Raw genomic sequence first — 23,103 nt, forward strand, 5'->3', positions numbered from 1 at the left:
TTCACTCCCGGGCAGGGGAGCAGCGTGGGCTGGGCTGGGCTGGGTGGCTGCTGCGGGCCCCCCAGACCCCCACCTGCGCTGGCACAGACATCTTCATCACATGCTTCTCCACGTCAGGCAGTAGGGAAAGCTGAGCGGCAGAACCACACAAGCATCTTCTCCTCCTCAGTGCTTGAGTGTTGCCTTGGGTTGTCGTTGTGTCCTGAGGGTCCTGTCTATGGCCTCTGATCCTGGGTCCCTCAGCGCTGCTTTGGCTGGAGGTACAGGTGAGCCTCGGCAAAGCCTGCTGCCGCCCTTTAGTGCAAACCCAGCAAAGAGCCGTAAAACTGGTGGTGGTTTCTGTGATCTGGCACTGGGAAAGCTCTGCTTGAAGTCTGCAGGAGGTTGGAGGGAAAACTGGAGCTTGATGGCCAGGAGGTGTCACGCTGCTTGCGTCTGGGAACACTGAAGGGGAGAAGCTCAGCTGATGTCCTGCAGAAGGAGCCGGGACCAAGAAATGACAGGTGCCAAGGGCCTGCCAGAGTCACGGCGGTGAGGGGGGGTCCTGCACAGCAGACTGGGAAGGTGCTGCCTGGCGGTGATGGTGCCTTGTCCGTGCACTTCGAGGCTCCTGTGGGTCTGTCCAGGGGGCTCTGTCAGGAGCAGCCACATCGCTGCCTCCCGTTGAGAAGCGAAGGGTTGCTGCAGCTGGGCAATGCCAGCCTCACGCTGCTCTGACCCACCTCCCTGTGGTGGGTGGTGGGGCGGTGGGCAGTGCCTGGGCAGCTGCAGCCATCACCCGCTGGCTGGTGCCTGTCTCGCTTGCACGAGGCATGGCGTGCCACATGTCCGCCGAGCTGCAGCAGCAGCCGCATGGCTCGGGGAGCGAGGTGGCGAGATGTGCCGTGGCTGTGGATGGGGTTGCACTGAAGAGGGCAGGTTCAGAGAGGGAATTGGCAGCGCACCCGAACGGAGACAAAAGCGAGAGGTGCCAAAGCCATCTGCAGTGGAAAAAAACTAAGTGGCTCCTTTGGAGGCAGCTGGCTGTGCGAAGGTGCAGTGCAAGCGTGGCTCTGCTGTAGCCCGACCGCCCTGCATTGAGACGTGCTGAAGCCCAGCGCTCTGCTCTGCTCCGTCAGCGGGGCTCTGCCGGGGCAGGGCGAGCCAGTGCTAATGCAGCGCTTCTTCAGATGCTGCGTTTTGCTTTTTCTGCTCATTTAGTTCTATGAAACTTGCATTTTTCTGACTTGCCAAGTACTTGGCAGTGGGTGTTTACTTGTTTTCTTCATTGATTTTTTTTAAAAAAGTTACTCAACATCATCTTCTTTCTCCTTATAAGACTTCCCAGTCAGCATAATCATCTAGTGCTGCTGCGTGCTCTGCGTGTGCTAAATATACAGCGGGCATCCAAGTCCAGTGAAGGAGACTCGGAGTCCTGGCTCCCAGAGCCTATTCCTGGCTCTGCTATTTATGGGCTCCTGGTGGCTTGGGCCGGGCTGGGGAGCTGGGGCCGCAGGGCTGTGTCACTGCCTTGGCGGACCAAAGTCTCATCCTGCGGCACAGCTCGTGTCCCGGCTGTTGTGGGACGTAGCTGGGGGATGCAGAGCGGGAGAAAGAAAAGCTGTAGTTGCTCCAGTACAACTGGAACAGTGTTGCCTCATCCTGGCCTTGCCTGAGTGAGGGAGAATGTAGTGGAGCTAAATTTAACTCCACTAAATTTAGTCCAGCTGTGCAAATGCTTGCTGTTCCTCGCCTGGCCCTGCGCAGCCCCGCGTGTGCAGGGCTGCCCCGCGTGCCCTCCTGCGCTCGAGCTGTACGGACCCGCTCGAGCATCACCCTCCCTCCTAAAAATCTTGGGAACACTCTGAGTGAAACAGCCTCAGTAACTCAGTTACCGTCTCCTGTTGTTGCTCCAGAGGGATTCCTTCATGTGCACCTTGAGGAACCCGTGCTGTACCTAAGACATTCCTAAAATGACAAGATTTTATCTGGCTTTAGAGATCACCCATCCAAGGACTGTGGGTAATGAATATGAATAAGTAACATTTTAGAAATTAATGAGTTTTATTAATTGAGTTTACTCTGCACATTAGTAGTATTCTAGCATATCCAAAATCTTGATGAGACCAGAATACTCTCCTTATAAAGATAATTAATATCTCATGAAGATCATTAATGCCATATGATGTTTAGGACAGAGCTCAAAGCTGGGATGTTACTGCAGATCTGGGGAAAATTACTTTTTTGGTCACACATGGTAGGTGCAACCTCCAACTCCCATCAGATCATATCACGAGGCTTTCCCCCTTCTCTCACCTAAGTGTGACAGTTTTTAGGTTTTGAGTGATTAGTTAATCAGTAATTGTTTTGGAATTGAATCATAAATTTTACCATGATAACTCAATGATAGTATGTTGACTGAATTGTGGCAAGAAAATATATTAGATAGTCAACCTAACAGATAGCTGGTAAAAACCTGACATTTAATTAACAGATTCAATAGAAGGACAGCTAAATTGCATGCTTATTTATTTGAATACAAACCCTCTAGGTAGCTGTGGGATCCATGTGCGTCACCAAGGAGAACTTGCCTTTAAGAGAGCATCTTTAAACAGCAATCAAAGTTGTCATAATTCTCTTTTATGGGAGAGCTTCCGAGTTTCCTACCAAATTTGGTTTCGAATACATTTGTACGCCAAACTGCCATCGGAACAAAAGAGCTAAACAAAAAGCTAGGTGAGAAATGGACTTGGAGGCGATGGACTCATGGTATAGTTACTGAAAGATGTGTTTGACCTATTCCACCTATATTAACTGATTTCTCAGCATTTGGTGGGGACTGAATTTTGTTGACCTTAGTCAGAATGTCAGTGGGAGGGTTTTTCCAGCTGTGGGGTGAAGAAACCCAGCTGTGACACCTGCAGGGCAGCGGAACTGTACCAGGAGCGACAGGACTTTGATGTTTTGGACTTGAACATGGTTGATTTTGAATCTTTCGGAGCTGAATTAGATGAGCCAAATAAGACAAGGCTTGGGCTCTGGATTGTTAGGTTCTTGTCTGAAGAGCAGTTTTGAAGCCTTAGAAATTCACATCGATCGAGCAACCAGGGAGCTGTCTGGAGCGATGCTCATGTGCTGTGCATCTTCTGTGTTACTTCACTGGAAGTTCTGTTCTTAAAAACTGCAGCTAAGAGGTACTTCTGGGATCTTTGTGTTTGTAATTCACTGTTAAGATGGTACAGCACCATGTCAGCAGTAATGTAGCCATGCGTGGCTTCTCTTCAGGTGGTGTTAGCGGTCAGGTGCGTGGCTGTGCTCGGCTTGAATGCCGTTGCAGGAGCTCTGACTGAGAAAAGGATCAAGATGCAAAACTGCCAAACCCTCTGGCAGGGCAGGGCAGGGCATATGGCTGAGTGCTGTGGACGGAGCCCTGCGAGTGATACACCTCTTGTGTCAGCAGGCGGCCGTTGGGGAAGGTTCAGAAGCGGTGGCTCACATCAGCCTCTGCAGCAGCAGCAAGCAGGAGATGAAGCAGGCCAGATTTGTAATGAGAAGCTTTGAAGAAGCTGGAAATACACTGAAGTGTGAAAGGATCATATTTGTGTGCCTGCTAATATGGAGTGTTCTTTTCTTGGAAACAGAAGATAACTTGTGCTCAGAAGGATATATGGTTTTACAGGACAGAGGATAAAAGCATGTAAGGACAGGGAAGAGTGTCTGGCTGAAGGAGACAGCTTCTGCAACGCCAAGGGGTGGAAGACTTCTTGCATTCGCTCTGTAAAGACAGGTTAGGCCTCTTCTCATTTTGTCCTGGCTAGAAGTCTGTGTTCAAAGGGAGGTATGTGCTCAGCTCATCATTGAAGTTAGCTAATGACAAATCTTGGCAAGTGCCAGCTCTGCTGTAAAAACAGGTTAGGCTTCTGGGAGATACATGAAATTAAAGGAGATTGTGTCTCCCAGAAGCAGATAACCCAGTGTGTAGTGTGTAAACACATACACTGTGCGATGATAAAGTACTCGGAAATAATTCTGCAGCTTGAGACTGGCTCAGAGGGGAGTTATTTAAAGTTCTAGCCAGGTTCATTTGGCCTTCAAGCAGAGACGTACATAACAAATATTACCAACAGCAGCAAATGCAAAGGAGGGCAGAGCAGCTGTGGAGGGCTCCACGGGCAGGGCAGCGTTCTGGTGCCACAGTCATGGGCTGTCAGCTTGCCAGGAGCCCTGGGGGAGACAGCGGCGTGAGGAACACCTGCATGTGAGAAGGTGCAGAGAGCTGTTGGCCTTTTAGACCATGACTCAGGAGCTGGTGGCAAGGCATGCGTGGTGCAGTGGGGTGGCAAGGCGTGCATGGTGCCTCCAGCCTGGGGCTGCTGGGCAGGGCTTGCCTCGGTGGGCTCCCCACAGGGCTGAGATTCCATGGGGCAGCAGGGATGTGATAAAGGAACAAGGGGCATTTGCGCCACTGGAAATGTCATTGCTGCGAGCATGCTTGTTCAAAACCCGGCTGTGAAATCCCAGTGGCTAGAGGAGGTGACATAGATGGTGCAGGAAGGTCCCTTGGAGCAATCCTGGAAGCGTGAGAGGGGAGGAGGGCTCAGCAGCACCTCAGTGGCCGCCTCCAGGCCGGGAGCCCCGGCATGGTTCTCCTCAGCGGGGCACTAGGTGCGGTGAGCGTGGGGGTGCCTCTGGCTGCGTTGTGAGCTACTGCTCGTGCTGCTGCTGGGAGCTGGGGGCGGGGGTCTGTACCTGTCCCCATGTTCTTCAAGCATCATCTTCAGAACCAACAGAACACAAAGCCGGAAGGTGGGAACGCAGCCTTTCCAGGCCTGGTGTTCGGCTGAAAACAAGGAATGGGTTGTCGCTATCGCAGGCTTTGGGCTGAATCTGGAGGAGTGCCAAGTGGCTGCAATTTATCTTCAGTTCATCTAAGGATTTGCACTCTCTCAGTTGTGGAACTTGGTGGTTTAAAGTGTCACATGGCATGGGGGCCATTATCTGGTGTTTTCTGGTGTGGAAGAGGAGAAGTAATTGGAATTTGCTTCCATGATTATTTCTGTGACATACAGAGTTGTCCTGTTTTTCTGCTAGCCTTAGGGGCTGTTGCTTCATGCTTGGGTAAAGCTGTTTACTTAAAAATAAAATAAAAATCCACTAGCATCTTTCCTAACTCCCCCTCTTCCCCCCAAATCACAATCTGCACTGTGCTGGTCAAGACATAATCCTGTTCCTTTCCCTGTAGGTGACGACTTCATCAGGAAGTAAGTGCTTCTCGTGTCGTTCTGCAGCAGAGCGAGATAAATGGATGGAAAACCTGCGGCGTGCCGTGCACCCAAATAAGGTAGTGGCTTTGAGGAATTGCCTCTGTTATAGTTCAGTTCCTCGTTATTACATTTTATAGCCCAGTGCATAGTAGCAGCAGGGGACGTATTGTCATTTTAGTGAGTAAGTGTAACTGTGGGTCAGCCTTTTTCCATATTGCTTTCTTCCGCAATCATATTTACAGGCAAGTGCCAATTATTTCTTCCCCTCTTTTGTCAGCACATGCTGCTTCAGCTGTTGCTAAGAATTGATCAGACCTGAAGAGTCTTCAGCCTTGCTCTGCTGCTGATGATACTTGCCACTTAGGTAGGACTTGCCACCTCCCAAAAGCTCTGGGACAGATGTCAGGTAGCCGCCAGCAAAGTTACAAGTCTAAAGAGTTCACACATCACCCTTTCCAACTGGTAGTACTTGCAGCGTCAGCTTTGGTGATGGAGAAACTCAGATGCCCATTGCAGCCAGTTCTTTCGAGGCAAGCGTGGAACATAGCGTAGAACATCGCTTTTGCGTCTCCGGTCAGTTGAGGTGGCAGAGCCCCCCCTCTGGGATCTACAGAGACAAATCCTTCTCCTCACTAGAACACAGGGACACCCAGTATGCAGTTTTATGGCCAGCGTAAGGCTAAGTACATCCTAAAATAAAATCTGCAGCTGCTTCTCCCTCTCTGCACTGGAGTTAGTAACAAAGATTGATCAGGACTAATCAGCTGCAGGATTTTGCAACTGATGAGCTCAATCAACAAGTCTTTTTCTGCTGATCAGAGAAGACACAAATGATGGTATCCTGTGAATTCATTCTTGGCGTCAGAGCCACATAACTGTGTATACGAGTTCGGGCCAGGCCTGGTGGGCTGCTGAAGGAGCCCTCTATGCTGGGATTCATTGTCCCCAGCGCGTGCCAAATGTCAGCGTAAAAGATTTCCTTCAGTATCAGAATGGGAGCAGCAGAGGGGAGAGGTGGACTTCTGCCTCTAGCAGCCTGTTCTTGTACGTGGAGTTCAGTGACTCCAGTGCTATCTGAGTGCGGCAGCCTGGTAGTGATGATCCGAAAGAGCTGTGCGAGGTTTGCACGGTCAGACTTACTGGGAGAACGTCCCAGGAATGTAAGCTGGGGCCAGGCACATCTCTGTGGGTTGTAGATACAGTGTTCAGTGGAAATTTATTTGGAAGTGTGCCCTCATCTCAAAACATGCCATTAACTGATGGCTAACTTTCCATCTTTGTTTGAGCTCATAGACAATAAACTCTCAGTATCTGACTTGATATTTCTGTCAGGAATTCAGTGTTCTTGTATAGTTCCTGTGTGTACTTCCTGCACCTACAGTACCCCATTGTGGACTTGCAGCAGAAATGTTCCTGCCCAGACTCCGAGGCAGAGCAGAATAAACGGTGGTTGCTGTTTCAGTGACGGGGTTCCAAACAAACCAGGTTACTGCAGAATCTCTAGCAGCAGTTCAGCTGCAAGTGCTTTATCTTTCAAGTCACTCCTGCAACAAATGCCCCTGGATGTTCTTCCAGGATGAGGTCAGCATCACTGGGGAGCTCTTAAAAGATCCACAGTATCCTTTCCTCCATTGTTGTTTTAAAAGATATCCAGGCCAAATTTCTATTTCTGAATTGTAATGATTCTCCTGTGGGACTCATTCTGTCACCTGTAATTCCTCTCAATGTTTTGGTTGGGTGCTCTGGACTTCTGCCCTAAAATACCGTGAGGTTTTGTAAATCCCTCTTTCCCTGCCAGAGGTGGTTGCATTCCGGCCATGGATGAGGTGATCCCTGGGTGTGTTTCAGAACCCTTTATAGTTGCTTTATTACAGTAAAAACAATGTGCTTCAATGCTGCTGTAAAGCAGCTGTACTGAAAAAGGAGGGGATTGTGAGATGCCTGTAACGTAGCTTCTGTTTTGCAAAAGTCATTAATGATCAGTGAGGTTCTTTGGTTTCTTCTGAGCCCCTCTTGGCAGCGAATGGGAAATGGTACGTTTATGATTTGGAGGGGTTTTATCTTCCTTGTTCCTTATATTAATTGGCACCAACAGACATGGAGAGCACGGTGATACTTGGAAAATTAGCATAGGTAGTGTTATTATGCAAATTCCTGAGAGCCAGTATTTCCTTAAAATAAAATGTAATTAAGCCTCTGCTCATTTAGCACATCTGAAATAATTAACTCATATCTCCAGTTTTGTTGTGCTTGGCTTTGTGAGTTTTTTATTGACCTTTATTCTTTGCATCTTTTTTTCAGGACAACAGCAGAAGGGTAGAGAATATGTTAAAGTTATGGATTATTGAAGCCAAGGACCTGCCAGCTAAGAAAAAATACTTGTGTGAATTATGCCTGGATGACGTTCTTTATGCACGAACTACCTGTAAATTGAAAACTGATAATGTCTTTTGGGGGGAGCACTTTGAATTTAATAACCTCCCATCGCTCAAAAACATTACGGTGCACTTATACAAAGAGACTGACAAGAAGAAAAAGAAGGACAAGACCAATTTCATTGGACAGGTGAACATCCCCGTCAGCTCTGTCACGGGCCGGCAGTTTGTAGAGAAATGGTACCCAGTGGTCAGCCCCAACCCCGGTAAGGGCAAGTCCCCGGGGCCCATGATCCGCATCAAGTCACGCTACCAGAGTATGAGCATTCTTCCCATGGAGATGTACAAAGAGTTTGCCGAGTACATCACTAACAACTACATGGTGCTGTGCTCGGTGCTGGAGCCCTCGCTGAGCGTGAAGAACAAAGAGGAGATGGCATCTGCGCTGGTGCACATCCTGCAGAGCACAGGCAAGGCCAAGGTAAGACCCTTCGCCATCAGTACCGTCCCACCAGAGACCATTGGGAGCAGACTCCTCTGCTGGATTTTGGAAATCACCACATCAGTTGGGCTGCAGGCCTAGCCATCATTAATACACTCTAATTTTGCTTTTAATTACAAACAAGTTGGCAGCATGTGTGCTGTGAATTGCTTAATTAGCGAAGAGGTTGGTGGGACCACAAGATACTAACCGGGTGGGTTTTTTTCTCTCCTTCTGGAGGCTCAGGGGCCAGGCTCTTACTTTATAAACAGGCACAAATGTGAAAGTAAGCAAGGCGACAGTTTTCAAGGCTGAAATATAAGCAGTGCGGGCTTAAGCAAAGCAGCCTGCATGCGCTGGGTATTCCTGCAGGATCCCAGCAGGTTCCCCTGCCTGTCACCGTGCTGCTGCGCTGAGCACCCGGCACGGCGGTGCTGAACGGGAGTGACCTGCCTCTGGAGAATTTCAGAGCAAAGTCTGCCTGCAGGCGTGCATGTCCCTGAATCAGCTCTTGGCCTTCAGGGTCTGTTCTGATGCTTTTGGAAGGGGGGGGGGGGGGGGGGAGGGGGGCAGCAGCATGGGAAGCCCCGGGGTCCTGGGGTGCTCCCAGGGTGGCACTTGTGGGGTTCATGCCAACCAGCTTGCACATGGTGGGAGTTCAGTCTTTGTGGACTGCTTTGTCTGAACATCCTTCATGGTTGGGAATCCCATGCCAGGTCTGGAGAAGAAGCAGGCCAGGAGGCGGCAGAGGGTGGGATTTACTCCTGGTTATGATTTGTCCTCACAAAGCAGAACTGAAAGCCTTACTGGAGAGCACAGGCAGGCACTGAGGTGCATGGGGCATGGAGTCGCATGACCCATCAGCTGCCAAGCATGGAATCATAGGTTCATGGAATGGGTTAGGTTGGAAGGGACCTCAAAGATCTAGTTCCAGCTAGGCAGGGACCCCTTCCACCAGCCCCGGTTGCTCAAAGCCCCGTCCAGCCTGGCCTTGAGCACTGCCAAGGATGGGGCATCCACAGCTGCTCTGGGCACCTGTGCCAGCGCCTGGTCACCCTTACAGTACAGAATTTCTTCCTAATAGCTAATTGAAATCTGCGCTCTTTCAGCACATTTCATCCCCAGGTGGCACAGCACCATCACAGCAGGCAGTGCCGTGTCAGGACTGCAGGAGTTCAGACATCAGCTCTTTCCTCTGTTAACGTTTCCCTGAACTCTGCAGGGGGGGAGCTAGGGAAGAGCAAGATTTCCAAAGCTTTTGCAGTGCTGAGGAGATCTGAGCTCCTCACCTGAGGGGGAGTCACAAGGCTCTGCATCCTCTGCAGCTGCCACTGCTGCCTGGGACCATGGCAGGGTTCGTGGATTAGATTTAGTTACCATCTGTTGGACAGAGAAGTGGCTTGGCCTCCTGATCTAGTTCAAAGCAGGCAAAGCTCACTGAGAGGATTGCGAGGCCATGGGGCTGCTATTGCAGAGGCAGAGAAAATAGTGCAGTTAAAGCCTTCCTGATCCCAGCAGCCGCGTCAGACCCCAGGAGTGCGGGCAAGGACCGCAGCCCAGGTCCCCTTGGCTGCAGCGCCCTCAGAGGCGACAGAAATAGCTTGTGATTCACGGCGTGTGAAATAACACTCTGTGGTTACACAAGGAGGGCATTGTAGGTGTCCCCTTCCTCCCTCCTTGTGCCGGGGCTGCGGTGCCATCAGTGCGTGGTTTCTGGGCACAGTCCTGCCTGCTGCTTCTCCCTGGGGGCTGTGCTGTCCTTTGCTGCGGCTCTGGCAGCGCTAGTGCTAGGGCTCTTGGAATAACATTGCTGTGAGAGACCCTGTCTGTGGCTTACGTGGTGCTGGTGCAAAAGGCTTCAAGTGTCACCCCAGTCTCAGTCACCGCAGATCATGTGTGGGCATGGCTGAGAGCTGTTGCCGCTGCTCATGCCCTTTGCTTCTTCTGTTTGATGCTGGAGAGGCTCCAAAGAGAGCAAGTGTGTTTCTAGACATGTGTCTGCATCAGCGCTTCAGATCCCACAGGCTCTACACAGGGGACACGGCAAACAGTAAACAGACTTGATGAATTTCCCCCTAAAATGGAGCTTCTGCTCTCCCTGCCTGTCATCTGCCATCAGCATTAGCACAGGGCGTAGGGAGCTGTCAGAGCAACAGGAGTTACTGGAGCATGGGAACCAGGTGGTGCATCCTTTATAGAGGACTTGGACAAGCAAGGAAAGGGAAAAGCAGCAGTAAGGTAAAAAACCAATGAGTGGGAGAGGAAAACACCCCCTCCCACCTAGTTGTGTGATGTGGGTGCACCCTGCCACTGCTCAGGAAAGCTGCCTTGTGGCTCAGCACCATGACGCAGCGAGGGGGCACAGAAGCCCAGCAGGCTGGTGCCTGGTCTGCAGGGGGGGGCTGTGCTGGTGTTGCGGTCCCTGCCCTCCATCGGGCAGTTCCTTTCAGCCTGTTCCAGGGAGGAGGACCAGACAGGATGAGTCCAAGCACGTGAAGAAGTCCGCTTGCCATGCCGCAGCATGCTCTCCCTCTCCAGGTGTTGCCTGGCCCGCCCCTCGGCAGGGCCCTGAGCTGCTCCATGGCGTTTCAACACAGAAACAAGGGCCTCTGACTTGCTTCCCAGCCAGTCTGCAGGAGAAGCGCTGGGTTCCATCGTCCCGTTGTGGGTAAGGCTGCCCTGCCCGTGCTGGCGTACGCTGGGCAGGCGTGTGCCTGCAGGCTTGTCTGGCTCTGCGTGGGGGGCACGCGCGGTTCCCCCAGCCCAGGCTCGCCCCCACTGAGCGCCTGCGCGTTCAGAGGTGAAACCCAGGGCCCGAGGTAGGGCACGGCAGGGTCTGCGGGGGCTTCAGAGCCTGGGAGGAGGAGAGCAGCGCCCGGTGGGCCTGGAGCCCCATGAGCGGGCAGGGTGCTGGGGCAGCCGGGGTGCCACGGGATGGGGCTTGCGGTGGTGACGGCGGGGCAGGGTCCCAGCTTCGGTGGGGGGAGGAGGGCAGCGGCCCCCTGCTCCAGCCCTCTGTCCTCCTGTGACCCCCTGAAGCTTGCCCAGGCTGGAGGTGGGTTCCCGTCCTGGTGCCCTGCCAAGAGCCTTTCCAAGGGCCTCTTCAGAGCTCTCCCTGCGCTGATGAGAGCAGACGTGGCAATCGGCAACCACTAATTTATTGTGCTGATAAAGGGGGTTTTGTGGATCTTGGCTGCTGTAGCTGATGCTAAAGCAGCAATTACAGTTGAACTGAGAAACAAGTGTCCAGTAGATTATCTGTGAAGACTCGTTAGCAGCTAATTGCTCTTGCACTGTTTCAGGCCCTGTTTTCCTGTAGCGATTTGCTGTAAATATGGTGTAATCCCTTAATGAGGCATGGCCGATTGGGTACATGTGTCCACCCAGAGCCACGCTGCAGGAGCTGCTGTGCAGGAGCTGTGCGGATGATGCCACGTGCCAGCCACAGCCCGGCCTCCGGCCACCAGCGTCCCCGCGCAGCCCTGCCGATGGCAGAGGGGCGATCCTTACCCACAGACGCCCCACTTTGCTCCTTGCCGATGTTGAGTTGTCCCCCACCAGCCAGGTGTCGTGATCTGAAGGTGCTAAAACCCAGAGGCACTGCCCGAGTCCCTCGTGCCGCCGAGGCAGAGCATCTGGGGCTGCCGGCAGAAGCCGGGCACAAGGGCTGCAGCTGAATTTTCTCCCCTAATACCTGCTGCTTCCAGGGCTTCATAGCTGCGTCCCAGTAGATTAAAAGGTGGAGAATGAAAGCAGAGAGTCCTCTCTGGAGTCAGAAGTCCATGCTTCCTTTGATCTCTGTTTGGGAAAGGGAAAAGCTTCACCCCTGCAGCTCTGGGCAAGGGTTTGGTGTGCGCCAGGGCACACCTGGAAACCCCTGACCGGCTGCCAAGACAAATAGGTGGAGAGGAGGGGGAAAGCATTTTGATAAAGTTGAGAGTGCAGATGGTCTGGCTGAGGAAGCTGCCCCAGCCTACTGGAAAGTCTGACCAAGATCCAGCACTAAATCAGTTGCATGCGGTTGTTCCCTGTCTCTTTTTATGGCAAGTAGGGGCTGGAAGAGGCATCGTGGTGCTGTAAGAGGGACGTAGGTCTGTCGCTAAGCGTGGAGATACGGCTCTCAGCATCTGTCCTTGGCTTGCTACACGCTTCCATCTTCCTGGTGAGAGCACTGATAAAATGTTACCTGTAAGGGTGCGGAGAGATGCCTGGTTTTGTGTGTTTTGCAACCCCCAGACGAAAGACACAAAGTCATAATTTGAAGTATTTCTGTTGCCATGCTTGGTGTTCCTGGGAGTGCTCAGCCCTGCCATTAGCACGGTTTGATGTGGCCTGTGTGATGTGGTTACGGACAGGCAGGCTGCAGCCTTCCCAAAGCGAGAACAACTGTGACTTGCGATGCTTCCAAAATATTTCCCATGCTTAGGTTTGTTTTAGGGCTGTCTTCTAGATTTTGGAGCTCAGCTCATGACCATAAATATATTAGAAAAACTCTGTTGTCCACATGGTTGATAGATCAAACCCAGCATTAGGCGAAGCTCTAACTAACCAGCTGCTCACTTGAAATAAATGTTTATCGTGTTGTGAGTGGAGTGAAGAATAAACATGTGTCCTTGTTTGTTTATGCTGCAAGGATTTGCTTCAGCTGAGCAGATGTTTGTCCCCCTGTGCGAACCTCCTGGAAGCTGCCCGCGTTCCCTTCCTCAGCGGTGCGGGGTGCTCGCTCAGCACCCTGCTGACAGCGCCGGTTTCAGTGCAGGTCCTGCAAATAATCCTGCAGGGCTGCCGGAAAGTGGCTGCCCAGCTCTGGGAGGGCACCGGGCGATGAGTGGCACGGCTGGGCTTGGAGGCTGGTGGCAGCAGGGCTTGGTCAGTCCCCTGGGGGAGTGCTGCTCCCTTACCTGCTCTGGAAAGGCTGCACGGACAGGGAGGCAAGGATGCTGCACACGTTCAGCCGTAGACAAGACTGGCAGCAGCCATATAATTTCCCCCACAAAGAGTTTATCTCTCTGATCATATTTTATAGCAGCCATAGTTGAGCTAATAAGGCTTTTAATCAGTTTTATGAGTACCCCCACCATTTTTCCCTCTCTCCCTGAACACAACAGTCAAGTTGGTTGAAAGGACAGAGAAAGCCAGTGAGTAGCAGCTGTGAGATCAGTGTTCTGGCTGTCGGGGGTCATGCGCTTTCTAAACCTCCTGTATGGGATCTGGCCCCTCGCCGGGAGGTAGTGGTGGCTCAGTGTGTTACTGTTAAACCCTTCAGGTTTTCCTACTACTGTGATCAAGGTGATGGATGCAGGTTCCTGTGCGTTAACCCTCACATTGCTGCTTAACCTCCTTAAAAATGCCAGAAGCATCCAGGGTGAGTGAAAGGAGGGAACATCACTAGATTTCCCAGCAGAGAAGTTCCAGCACAGATCCTCAGAGGATCTGTGTGGCGGTGAAGAGCTGAGGACTGGAGGCTGCGGTCCTTGGTTTCACACCATCTGCCCAGGACCCAGTCGCTGCCCCTCCACCGCTCTCCTTGCACAGCTCAGCACCGCTGAGCACCACGTTTCTCTACCACTACATCACTGACACGTAGGCGTGTCCTGATGCTCGTCCACCTGTAACCTACAGCCCTACAAACCCCTGGTGTTTTTCACCCTCGCATAAAAGCCCAGCTGGACTCTGGGCTAGTCTTTGAAATAAGCAGTAATCTTATTACCTTTATCAATTCAATCCTCTTAAGGTTAAGTCAATCCTATTAATCAAGCTTGTGATGTGGAGAACCTTATTATTTCAAAGTCAATCTGCCCATCAGTCAGTTACGATATTGGGAACAACCAGCTGCATCCCAGAGGGGTGCGTGACCCACGGCAGGGTGTGGGGGGCTGCAGGTCTGTTCAGCTCTGTGACACCCCACGTGCTCTGGCTGCGGACACATCCCTGAGAGGCTGGGACTGGGGGACCCTCCCCAGGATGGCAAGGGTCAGAATCCTTCCTGGGTGCAGATAGGATGCATCCTGCAAGACTCGTGTGGCTTGTTGGCTTCCTTTGCTTCGGGCACACTCCTGCTCTCACCGCAGCCATGCCAGGCACCTGCCTGGCTCCATCTTTCTGCCTTCTGGGCTCAGGAGCTGGAGTGGGCAGGCATTGCCCGCGGCACCCCCAGGGCACAGGGGCTGGCACCTTGAGCCCTTTTGGGGCTGGGATACTTGATGTGGACAGACCCCTCACCAGAGCGGGGTGGGCTTTCCTGACACTGGCAAGTGCAAGCACTGGCTTGCAAGCACTGCAGGGTGCTCGGCGCCCCCAGCCCGGCAGGGTGTGCGGAGCTGAAGGGTGCTGGTGCTGGGCAGGCAGGGCTGTCAGCTCTTGATCGGACGTGTGACTGAATTAGCTGTCTTCTGTGCTCTGGCTTTGCCCCCTGGGAAGCTTTTTTTCCCCATTTTTTGTGTTTGAGCAAGGCAATTAGTCCGCTTCCTTGGCCCTATTGACGTGGGCGGTGAAGGGTAGTTTTCTTGAGCAGGCGCTGGTTTTCCCCTTGGTGGACTTCACTTTTCAATGAGCCTTTCCCAATGCAGCCCACCCCCAGGGCAGCTGGGCCCTGGGCCGGCGCTGATGTGGATGCTGGCTGACACAGGGCAGCAGCTTCAGAGGGCCACCTGCGGGGACCTCACACAGAGCGGCACGGGGCTGCAGCGTGCTTCTCTCCAGAGCATCACCCCTCTTTCCATATTCTTCTTCCAGCTTTCCCAGGAAAAGGTTTGGGGGATTCTCCATGGCAGCGTGGAGCAGCTCTGCTGCAAAATGACTTAGTCAGACGTCCTGAACTGCAGCGTGTGAGGGGTGAGATGGGGTTTAGGAGGCATTTCCTCACCCACAAGAAGATGCTGTTTGGTTGTGGTTTGAGACAGGAGGATGAATTCACTCAGGTGGGGCAGGGGAAGCAGCATGTGAAGCTCAGCATCTGAAGACCCAGGGGAAATGGAAGTGTTTTAGGGTACACTACAAGGAAATCAGGGCAGAGGCATTTGAGGGACAGAGCGAGGCACATGGAGCAAACCCAGGCTCCGGCCAGCGCAGCCGGCTGCCCTGCGCTGGCAGGGTGGGTGCTGGGGTGATACAGCTGGTGAGCTGCCGGCTCCCGGGACAGCGGCCAGGGGATGCTGTGGCTGGGGGTGCAGGGGGATGAGCGGCAGCGCAGCGTGGGCATTCCAGGCAGAGGGGAGGCTGGAGCGCTGGGAGCCCTTTGTGGTGGCGTTTGAGCCCTGAGGTGGTGCTGAGGACTGTGCCCGCCTGCCTGCTGCCGGCACCCGGCTGCTGCTCCGGCAGCAAAGCTGCTGCGTGTGTTTCCAGAGGGCTGGGGGAGCTGCCTCGGAACAGCACATGCTGCTGGGGGCTCATGCTTGGTTTATTTGAGAAGTGCTGGAAACCAGTGCAGCCTTGTGCTGTCATGCTCCGATTTTATTTATTTATGAGTTGCTCTTCTTTATCAGCATATGTGCAGTGACTGTGGAGTTGCACAGGTTCAGCTGTGTCCAGGCTGAAGCAAATACCCTTAAAAGAAACACGGGAGCAAGCCTGAAGAGTGCTGGCACAGCCCTTAATTTTTACTGTAGACCTTTTCCGTCCCCTTTCGACTCCAATGTAATGAAATAAAGCATCTTATTTTCTTCCATTGCCAGGGGCCTTAACTGAAAACAACCCCCTGCTGATCTCTGCTGCTCAGAAACAGGGAGTATTATTGGCTTTAGTTATTGCATTTTATTCAGAGCCTTGTATGTGGGTGAGTGAGGCCCCCGGAGGGATTCGACAAGTATTTGCATTCCATTTGTGTCTTCCGAGTGCTGGCTGCTGGCGTACTTAAGGCAGAGATACCAGACGTGTGATTGAGAGCTGATGTGGCTTTTTTGTGTGGAGGGAAGGCAAGATCTGGAAGATGGCCCTGGGACAGAAATCGCAGGATGTCATGGGAACTGACCCATGGAAGAAGCTCCTTTCCCGCGGCTGGCAGAGCCCCACTGGGCTGCCGAGAGCGGTCTCTGCAGAGCAGCTCGCTCAAGGACACTGGCTGTGGGTATTTTCATCCCTGACGCATCCTGGGGCTGGTACGTGCAAGCCCAGCAAGATGCCTCCTGCAGCCGAGGGAGACTGGGGACCAGCTGGGGACAGCGAGGAGCCCCAGCCTGGGGGATGCTGCTGGGTATCCCCTGGCCAGTTACAAGGGCGGATTCTGCCACGTTACGCCCCAGCTTTGGGTCTTGCGCTGTAATGGAGCTCTTTGGGATTTCAGCAGCTTTCCTTTCCGCTTGGGAGGCAAGGGGTCATTTTCTCAGCTGTCAGACTGCTGGTGCTCCGTAGGGGATAACAACCAGAGCAGAGGTTTCAGGGGGATCTTTTATGGCTTTGTGTTGAGTCCCACAGTGGAATTTTGCCTCATTTTAAATTTTAGTGAATTCTGTAGGGCAGCTAAAATAATCAAAATTCACATTATCGTTGGCTAAAACTTGGCCCCTGGGTTTCCACCGCTCAGCAGCCCTGGCTCACAGTTGGCTTGTGCGTCGCAGCTTGGCCCCACATCCCACAGCAGCCAGTGCTTGGCCGACGAGAGGGGGGAAAAGCAAACACTTGGCTAAGAGAAGCTGTAAAACTCAGTGTTCCTAAGATAATTAGTATGTTGGGAAAGTGACAGGAAAGAGAATCAAGCAAAGCCAAGGTCAGTGGCTGCTAATTAAGAATCAGCACCTTGTGTCAGCCTGAGCTGTGGCTTGGAATTGAAACGTACCCCGGGAGAGACCCAGGAAGATAAAGGTGATAGAGTTACCCAGATAGCGGCTAACGGGATTTGAGCAGGGGTTTAAAGTTGCATTCCAGCTTGGCTGATAAAAGGAGCAAAATGAGAGAAAATAGTGGGGGGAGGCGTGTGCTTTGCTTCCAGGAGGGATTTTTGCCTCTGTAGCTGCCGAAGCGTTGCAGACGTAGCAGGATCTGAGGAAAGGGGATCTTCTGGCTAAAGAAATAATGGAAGTGACTTCTTTTTTTCCAGAGCTCTTCCTCTGGCTTTTTTGGAGGATGTTCTGGGATGGTCACAACAGTGTGTTGGTCCCAGTCACAGTCTTGTGGGAAGGTGGGGGGGGATCAGGCCATTGGGTGCTGCAGAGATGTCAGCCTTCCTCCCTTCCTCCCTCTACTCAGATGGGAGATGCACCTGCCTGCTGCCTGGATTTCCCTTTGTCTGGGATGGCAGCACAGTAATGAAGGGCCTGCGGATTAAATGATTTGGGTCCGTTGGGTTCAGATGGAGCTGTTTGTTGAACCTTGATTAAATTCTCAAGGCAGAGACATCCATATGAAAAATGGAATGGAGCTAAGCACCTCTCTTGCAAGTCTCCGGGCCAGCCGCTGGCAGGGAATGGGAGCTGAGCATCCCTGCTCTGGAGCCTGGGTTGGAGCGGGCTGGGAGATGGGCACAGTGCCTGGGGGGTCTGGGAGCTGCGTCTGGCTCGGGGGTGGCAAGGACAGGAGCTGAGCTCTGCACGGCAGCTCTGGGTTGCTCCTGCTGCCCCTGCCGGGAACGGGTTACATCTGGTACGGTCATGACAAATGAAGGAGAATTTCTTAGTGAAAGGTTATTACTGAGTAGATTATTTTGTTTTAGAGGAAGGCAGTTTAAGAAAAGGTGCCCTTGGTTGCAGAAGCGAATTTGTGTGTCAACATTCCTCTGTCTTCTGCATGGGGAAACCAGTGAGAGGTTTAATGGGCGTGATTTACGCGGTGCCAGCGGCCCCCCTCTGCCACCCAGGTGAGTGGGGCTGAGGGGGAGGTCGGCGGTTCCAGCACCCAGCGCAGGGGGCAGCTGGGCAGGGGCCCAGGGCTGCTTTTCCCATTAGCGGTGCAGAGAACAGAAGCTGAATATGTATTAGCATTAAAAACTGCATGATATTTCTCCTGCATTAACGCTAGCTACAGCACACTGAATATTACACCACGCAGTGGATTTTCAGCAGAATGCGCGGGGAGCTACGTGACCCTCTCAGATCAGTTAACGCTCTTGCAGAAGCAGGCACGGAGCTTGGCCTGAAGTGCTGGTTTTCTTTTAGAATTTGCAATTCAGTAGCCCCGACTGATGCACAGGGCAGCTGTCAGCATGCGGTCTGCTCCTGCTCACCCCATCCGTTGCTCTGCAGCATGGAAGATTATAAAATTGCGTGGTATTTGCTTGTGTGCACATCAGACCAAAAATGTGCCCAAAAATGTGTGCTGTAGCAGCACTGTTCTATTTCCATGAATACTGAGGAAATAGGACATTTGAGCATCTTGATGGATATTACAGGCTCGATTCTCAGCCATTAAGTGTGGGGCACAGCTTGTGACATCTAGTTGTGCCCCTGTTCTGCAACCGGTGCAGTTAGATGCTGAATGCAGCCACATTTAACAGTAAAGAAAATGTTTCAGCCATAAAATGTGAGGCTGGTACAAGCCCCAGCCAAAAACTGGCACTGATGGAGAGACACGTGTCGTGCAGGTCTGGAATGAGCCTTTTTTTGGGGTGCAGAAGTTGTGACTCTCCAGAGATGTATTTTGCCTCTTGTCTCTGTGAGGTTGGAGAACCAGGAGGCAGGTCGGGCTGGTAGTAGCGCAGTGTACACAGGCAGGATCACCCGCAGCACCTCTGCTCCTCGTGTGTCTTACGAAGGTGAGACCTCCCTGGAGAAGGGGAGGCTGCCTGCGCTGCTGAACGAAGCGTCTGTCAGTGCGTGGTGACCCACCATGGGCTTTGCTTTCCAGGATTTCTTGACTGACCTGATGATGTCTGAAGTTGATCGCTGTGGTGAGAATGAGCATCTCATTTTCAGGGAGAATACACTGGCCACCAAAGCAATCGAAGAGTACCTGAAGCTGGTGGGGCAGAAATACTTGCAAGATGCCTTAGGTACGTACAGAGCGTTGGCAAGTCTTGCCCAGAACGGTTCTCCTCTAAGCTGCAGGGTGCTCTGCATGGTGGAGACCATCAGCTGAGCCCTGATGACCGTCAGAGGCACCAGCGTTGACCTGCCGGAGGGTTTCTCTGGCAGCAGGGCCCATGCCCAGGACACAGCCATGGGCGCTGCAGGCAGCTCCCTGCTCCAAGGTGAAGGTCACCGCTGAGTTAGCACTTTAATCTGCTTTCAGAGGAGATAACAAATTGATATTTGAAGGCATTGTGCTGCCTACCAAGTCTTCTGTCTCGGCACTGGCGGTGTCACGGTGGCTGATTGAATCCTTCCCCTGATTGCACACCCCTGCCAGAGATGCTCCCCCGGCTCCTCGCAGCGCTAGCAAGTCACATGAAATCTCCCAAGTTGTAGTGATGAGAGTTGCCTCCCAGATCATGCTGGGAACCCTCCTGGTGTTTTTTTTTTTAAGTGCGGGCTATGTTTATGGCTCCAAAAATACTTCTCTTGATGCAAATGAAAATAATTAGAGCTTCTGCTTCTGGGCAGGTCAGGAAGGAATTGCTGTGTTGCTGTGTGCAGCCAGCACAGCACAAGGACGGGGAGAGGCTGCCTTTGAAGCGTTTATGTCTGAACCTCAGCTGAAGGCAGCTAGATTGGATCCACATCCTAGCAGTAGGATGAGCAGACTTTCTATTGAGGTGTTAATTTTTCAGTATGTTGGGTTCCTACTACGGGATTTGTGTAATTTTCACAAGGAGCAAAGAAGCGTAAATACTTTATTAAGGTAATAATAATGACAACACTGAGGAAGCAGAGATCATTGAGCAAATTCAGTCAGACCAACAGATAGCCCACAAGAATAGGAAAAGGAATATTATTTATTTCTGCCTTGTAATGCTTTCTGGTTGAAGGCAAGTCTGTAAGTAGATTACCTCATAAAATTTCTAAAAAGCCAGGAGATTAATGAAGGCAGAGAATTTTGAAATATGCCCCTTTCAGGGCTCAATGTAAATGCTGCCAAACCAGCTCCATCTAGTACAGGAGGAGCCTGCGGTTCATGCTCGCTATTCGGGGCACTGATTCTGTGTAGACCTTTTATCGGTGAAATGATTCATCTGTGTGTCACAAGGTAACACAATACAGCATAGCGCTTTCCTTTAAACCATGAAGCATAAGCAAGTAATAGGGCCAGATAATAACAGCAGGCATCACCTGCAGGCAAGCAGAGAGGCTCCAGAGCTCCCTGGCAGAGCTGAAAATACATTGGAGAGGCTCTCCAGTATGTAATTAAAATCTGTTTTGGCAATAGGGGAGGAATGCAGGCTAGAGTGGGCAAAAAAACAGGAGGATGGGAAAATCCAAGATGGTCAGGAATTAGGAGGTGTGCAAACCAGCTGGAATTAGCAGAAGACCAAAGCAAACCTTTCTGCCAGAGTGTCACCCAGCCCTGCGGGTGCCTAGCTAAACAGTGCCTCTTAACCCCCTTTCCCCCGAGCCCGGGCTCCCCAGCCACTGCTGGGTGCGGACTGGGATGGGCAGCTGCCATCCCCAGCTGGAGACCTGCAGAAGCGGTGGGAAGCGCCCTCAGGCTGGGCGGCAGGGGTCCGTGCTGGGTACCCCAGGGTGGAAGCTGGCATGAGGGCAGGGAGCCAGCGAAGCAGGCCCACCGTGTGCATCTGCACGAGAGTGAGGAGCAGCCAGGCAGCAAACAGGAGTGCAGGGAAACTCAGAGAAATATTTTAATTTAATTTTGTGTGATGCTCAGCTCAAAATAAACCAAGTAAATTGTTTCTTTCCTTTAATTACCTATTTCTCCTGTGAATCACACTGGCTTGTCAGTGCCAGGGCACAGTCTGCAGTAGCAGGCCATCCTACAGATAATTACAGCATACTTCCTACTGGATTAGCCCGAGGGAGCGTCTCTGGAACTGGTGTAAGGGGGGGTCGGGGCAGGCTGAGGAAGCGGGTGTTTTGGCAACAGAGTTCTGATGCAATAGCCCATGGCCACAGAGGCAGAGCTGCCAGCTGGGGGAGAGGGGTGGAATGTGCTCGCTGGGAGTGCGGGTGCCTTTCTGCAGCGGGTGCTGGGTTGTGTTGTGAGCTCCCAAGGCAGCGCTGGCTGCTCCTGGGTCCACTCGGAGATCCTGTGAGCTGGCTGGGGCGCCGCTCTCGCACCCAGCTTCTGTTCAGCAGTGTGATGGGGCACAGGGTGACTGCTCGGGCACTGGGGGTTACGAACAGAACTGCCTGAAGGCTGCGTATCTTGGGTCAGCAAACCCCATCACCAACTGTCTGTTTTACAGGGGAATTTATCAAGGCACTGTACGAATCAGATGAAAATTGTGAGGTGGATCCCAGTAAGTGTTCGTCTTCGGACCTTCCTGAACATCAGAGCAACCTGAAAATGTGCTGCGAGCTGGCCTTCTGCAAAATCATCAACTCCTACTGGTTGGTATCCCGCGAGTGGCGTCCCCTCCGCATGCCCCCAGCTAGCGCAGGGGCAGCGTGGCTGCAGGGGATGAGGGTGGCAGCAGTCCTGCAGGCTGTCCCTACCGTCCCTTAGCTGTGCTGATGGGCAGCTGGTGAGGGCTTTGGAGGGAGAGCTGCAGGGCCCTGCCCGCCTCCTGCAGTGCATGAGGGAGTCTTGGTGGCCCAGGAGCAAGGGTGATGATGGCCAGGGGCTGAGACGGCAGCTCCTGTTCAGGCAGAGCTTGGAGTATCTGCTCTGGGGGTGCGGCAGCCTCACTGACCCTCCGTCACCCTTGTTGTCAGTGGGTGCTGGGGGGTCACTGGCACACAGACACGGGGACAGGGGAGCAGAGACCAAGAACGCAAAATGCTTCTGCCAGTATGACCGGTTCAGAGAGGGACTTGTTGCCAACTGTACATGAAAGTCAAATAAAGGTCAGAAATGCGTGTCCTGGGTCTCCTACCCCTGTAACCCTTCAGTCTGGCTCAGAGGACAGACTCTGCCTGCCACCCCTGAGCAGCAGGGGAAGCTTCAGAACCCTCCCAGCAGCAGGCAGGCTCTGTGGCCCTCCTCCTGCCTGCAAGGAAGCTGCACTGGCACAGGGAGCTTTTGTCTGGGCAGATGTTCTCTTGTTGAAGAGTGCTGGAGCCGGGGAGGATGCTGCTGTTACTCCTGCCTTGCTGTTTGGCTCAGCATCCTGCATTCCCCTGGGTTAACCCCACTCTCCCCCAGCCTGGGGTGCTTGCTGAGGCGGAGATGGGGAGCCCGTTGCCTCCTTGGCCAAAGGCCTGGTATGCAGTTTGAGGCATTTTGGAGTTGTTTGTTCTCAGGGTAAAGGTTCCTGCAGCTAGTTGGGACAGGTCCGAATGTGCAAAATTATCGATGGAGTAAGGCAGTCTTATGTTGTGGAGGTGGCTGTCAAGCGTGTCGGTGCTCACGGCATTAGGGGCTGCTCAGCCCTGGGACTGGGAGCCAGGAGGCCCTGGGACTGTCACAGATGCTGCCTGCAAAGATGACCTGAAAGAGGAAAAAGAATGGGCTTGTGACTCTCTTTTTGGAGAAATAAAAATATCTTCTTTCTGCTTCTTGCTAATCTACCCAGAGACTCTTCTCCTGATTGTACGAGAGAATGAGCATTTTTGTCTCGCTGCTGGATTTGCAGTCTCCCTGCTTTAAAATCTGGGGTTAGTTTTTATTAATATATTTAGTAGCAACAGTCTTGTTGCAAAACATCAGCTAAGGATAATCTTGGAGGAAGTCAGTCTTTGATAATAAGGATTTCTCATTTTCTCTCCTATCCCAGCTGTTGTTTTGAGGTCTGCAACTCATTATATGTATTTCCCAGGATATTGAGTGTGCCTTCCTGCAAGCCCAGGAAGGGAATTGCTTTTCCTGACTGCTCAGGGAGAGAGCAAGCAGCAAGAGGCTCACTCAAGACTTCCTTTACCACAAATAAGCAAAGGGCAGATTTCTTTACAGGTATCCTGTACCTTATCCTGGGCTAATTAATAACTCTGACTCAGGAATGGCATTTACCTGCTCTCCCAGGAGGGATTCCCTGCTTTTAGTCATCACTGGATTATAATTGTTTGAATTAATGTCTTCCTAA

The 23,103-nt window shown here is 52.4% G+C and overlaps 1 protein-coding gene across 9 annotated transcripts in view; it reads left to right on the forward strand.

Moving 5' to 3' along the window:
* Window positions 1-23,103, forward strand: part of LOC119153247 (DAB2 interacting protein) — a 210,515-nt gene that overhangs the window by 164,553 nt on the left and 22,859 nt on the right. For all 9 annotated transcript variants that reach the window (XM_037399415.1, XM_037399416.1, XM_037399417.1 and 6 more), the window contains 4 exons: window positions 5,222-5,320; window positions 7,545-8,099; window positions 18,876-19,020; window positions 21,328-21,472. In XM_037399415.1, the coding sequence (XP_037255312.1) occupies window positions 5,222-5,320; window positions 7,545-8,099; window positions 18,876-19,020; window positions 21,328-21,472 (944 nt within the window). The remainder of the gene's footprint in view (window positions 1-5,221; window positions 5,321-7,544; window positions 8,100-18,875; window positions 19,021-21,327; window positions 21,473-23,103) is intronic.

The sequence above is a fragment of the Falco rusticolus genome, chromosome 9 (genome assembly GCF_015220075.1).
Source record: "Falco rusticolus isolate bFalRus1 chromosome 9, bFalRus1.pri, whole genome shotgun sequence".
NCBI lineage: Eukaryota > Metazoa > Chordata > Aves > Falconiformes > Falconidae > Falco > Falco rusticolus.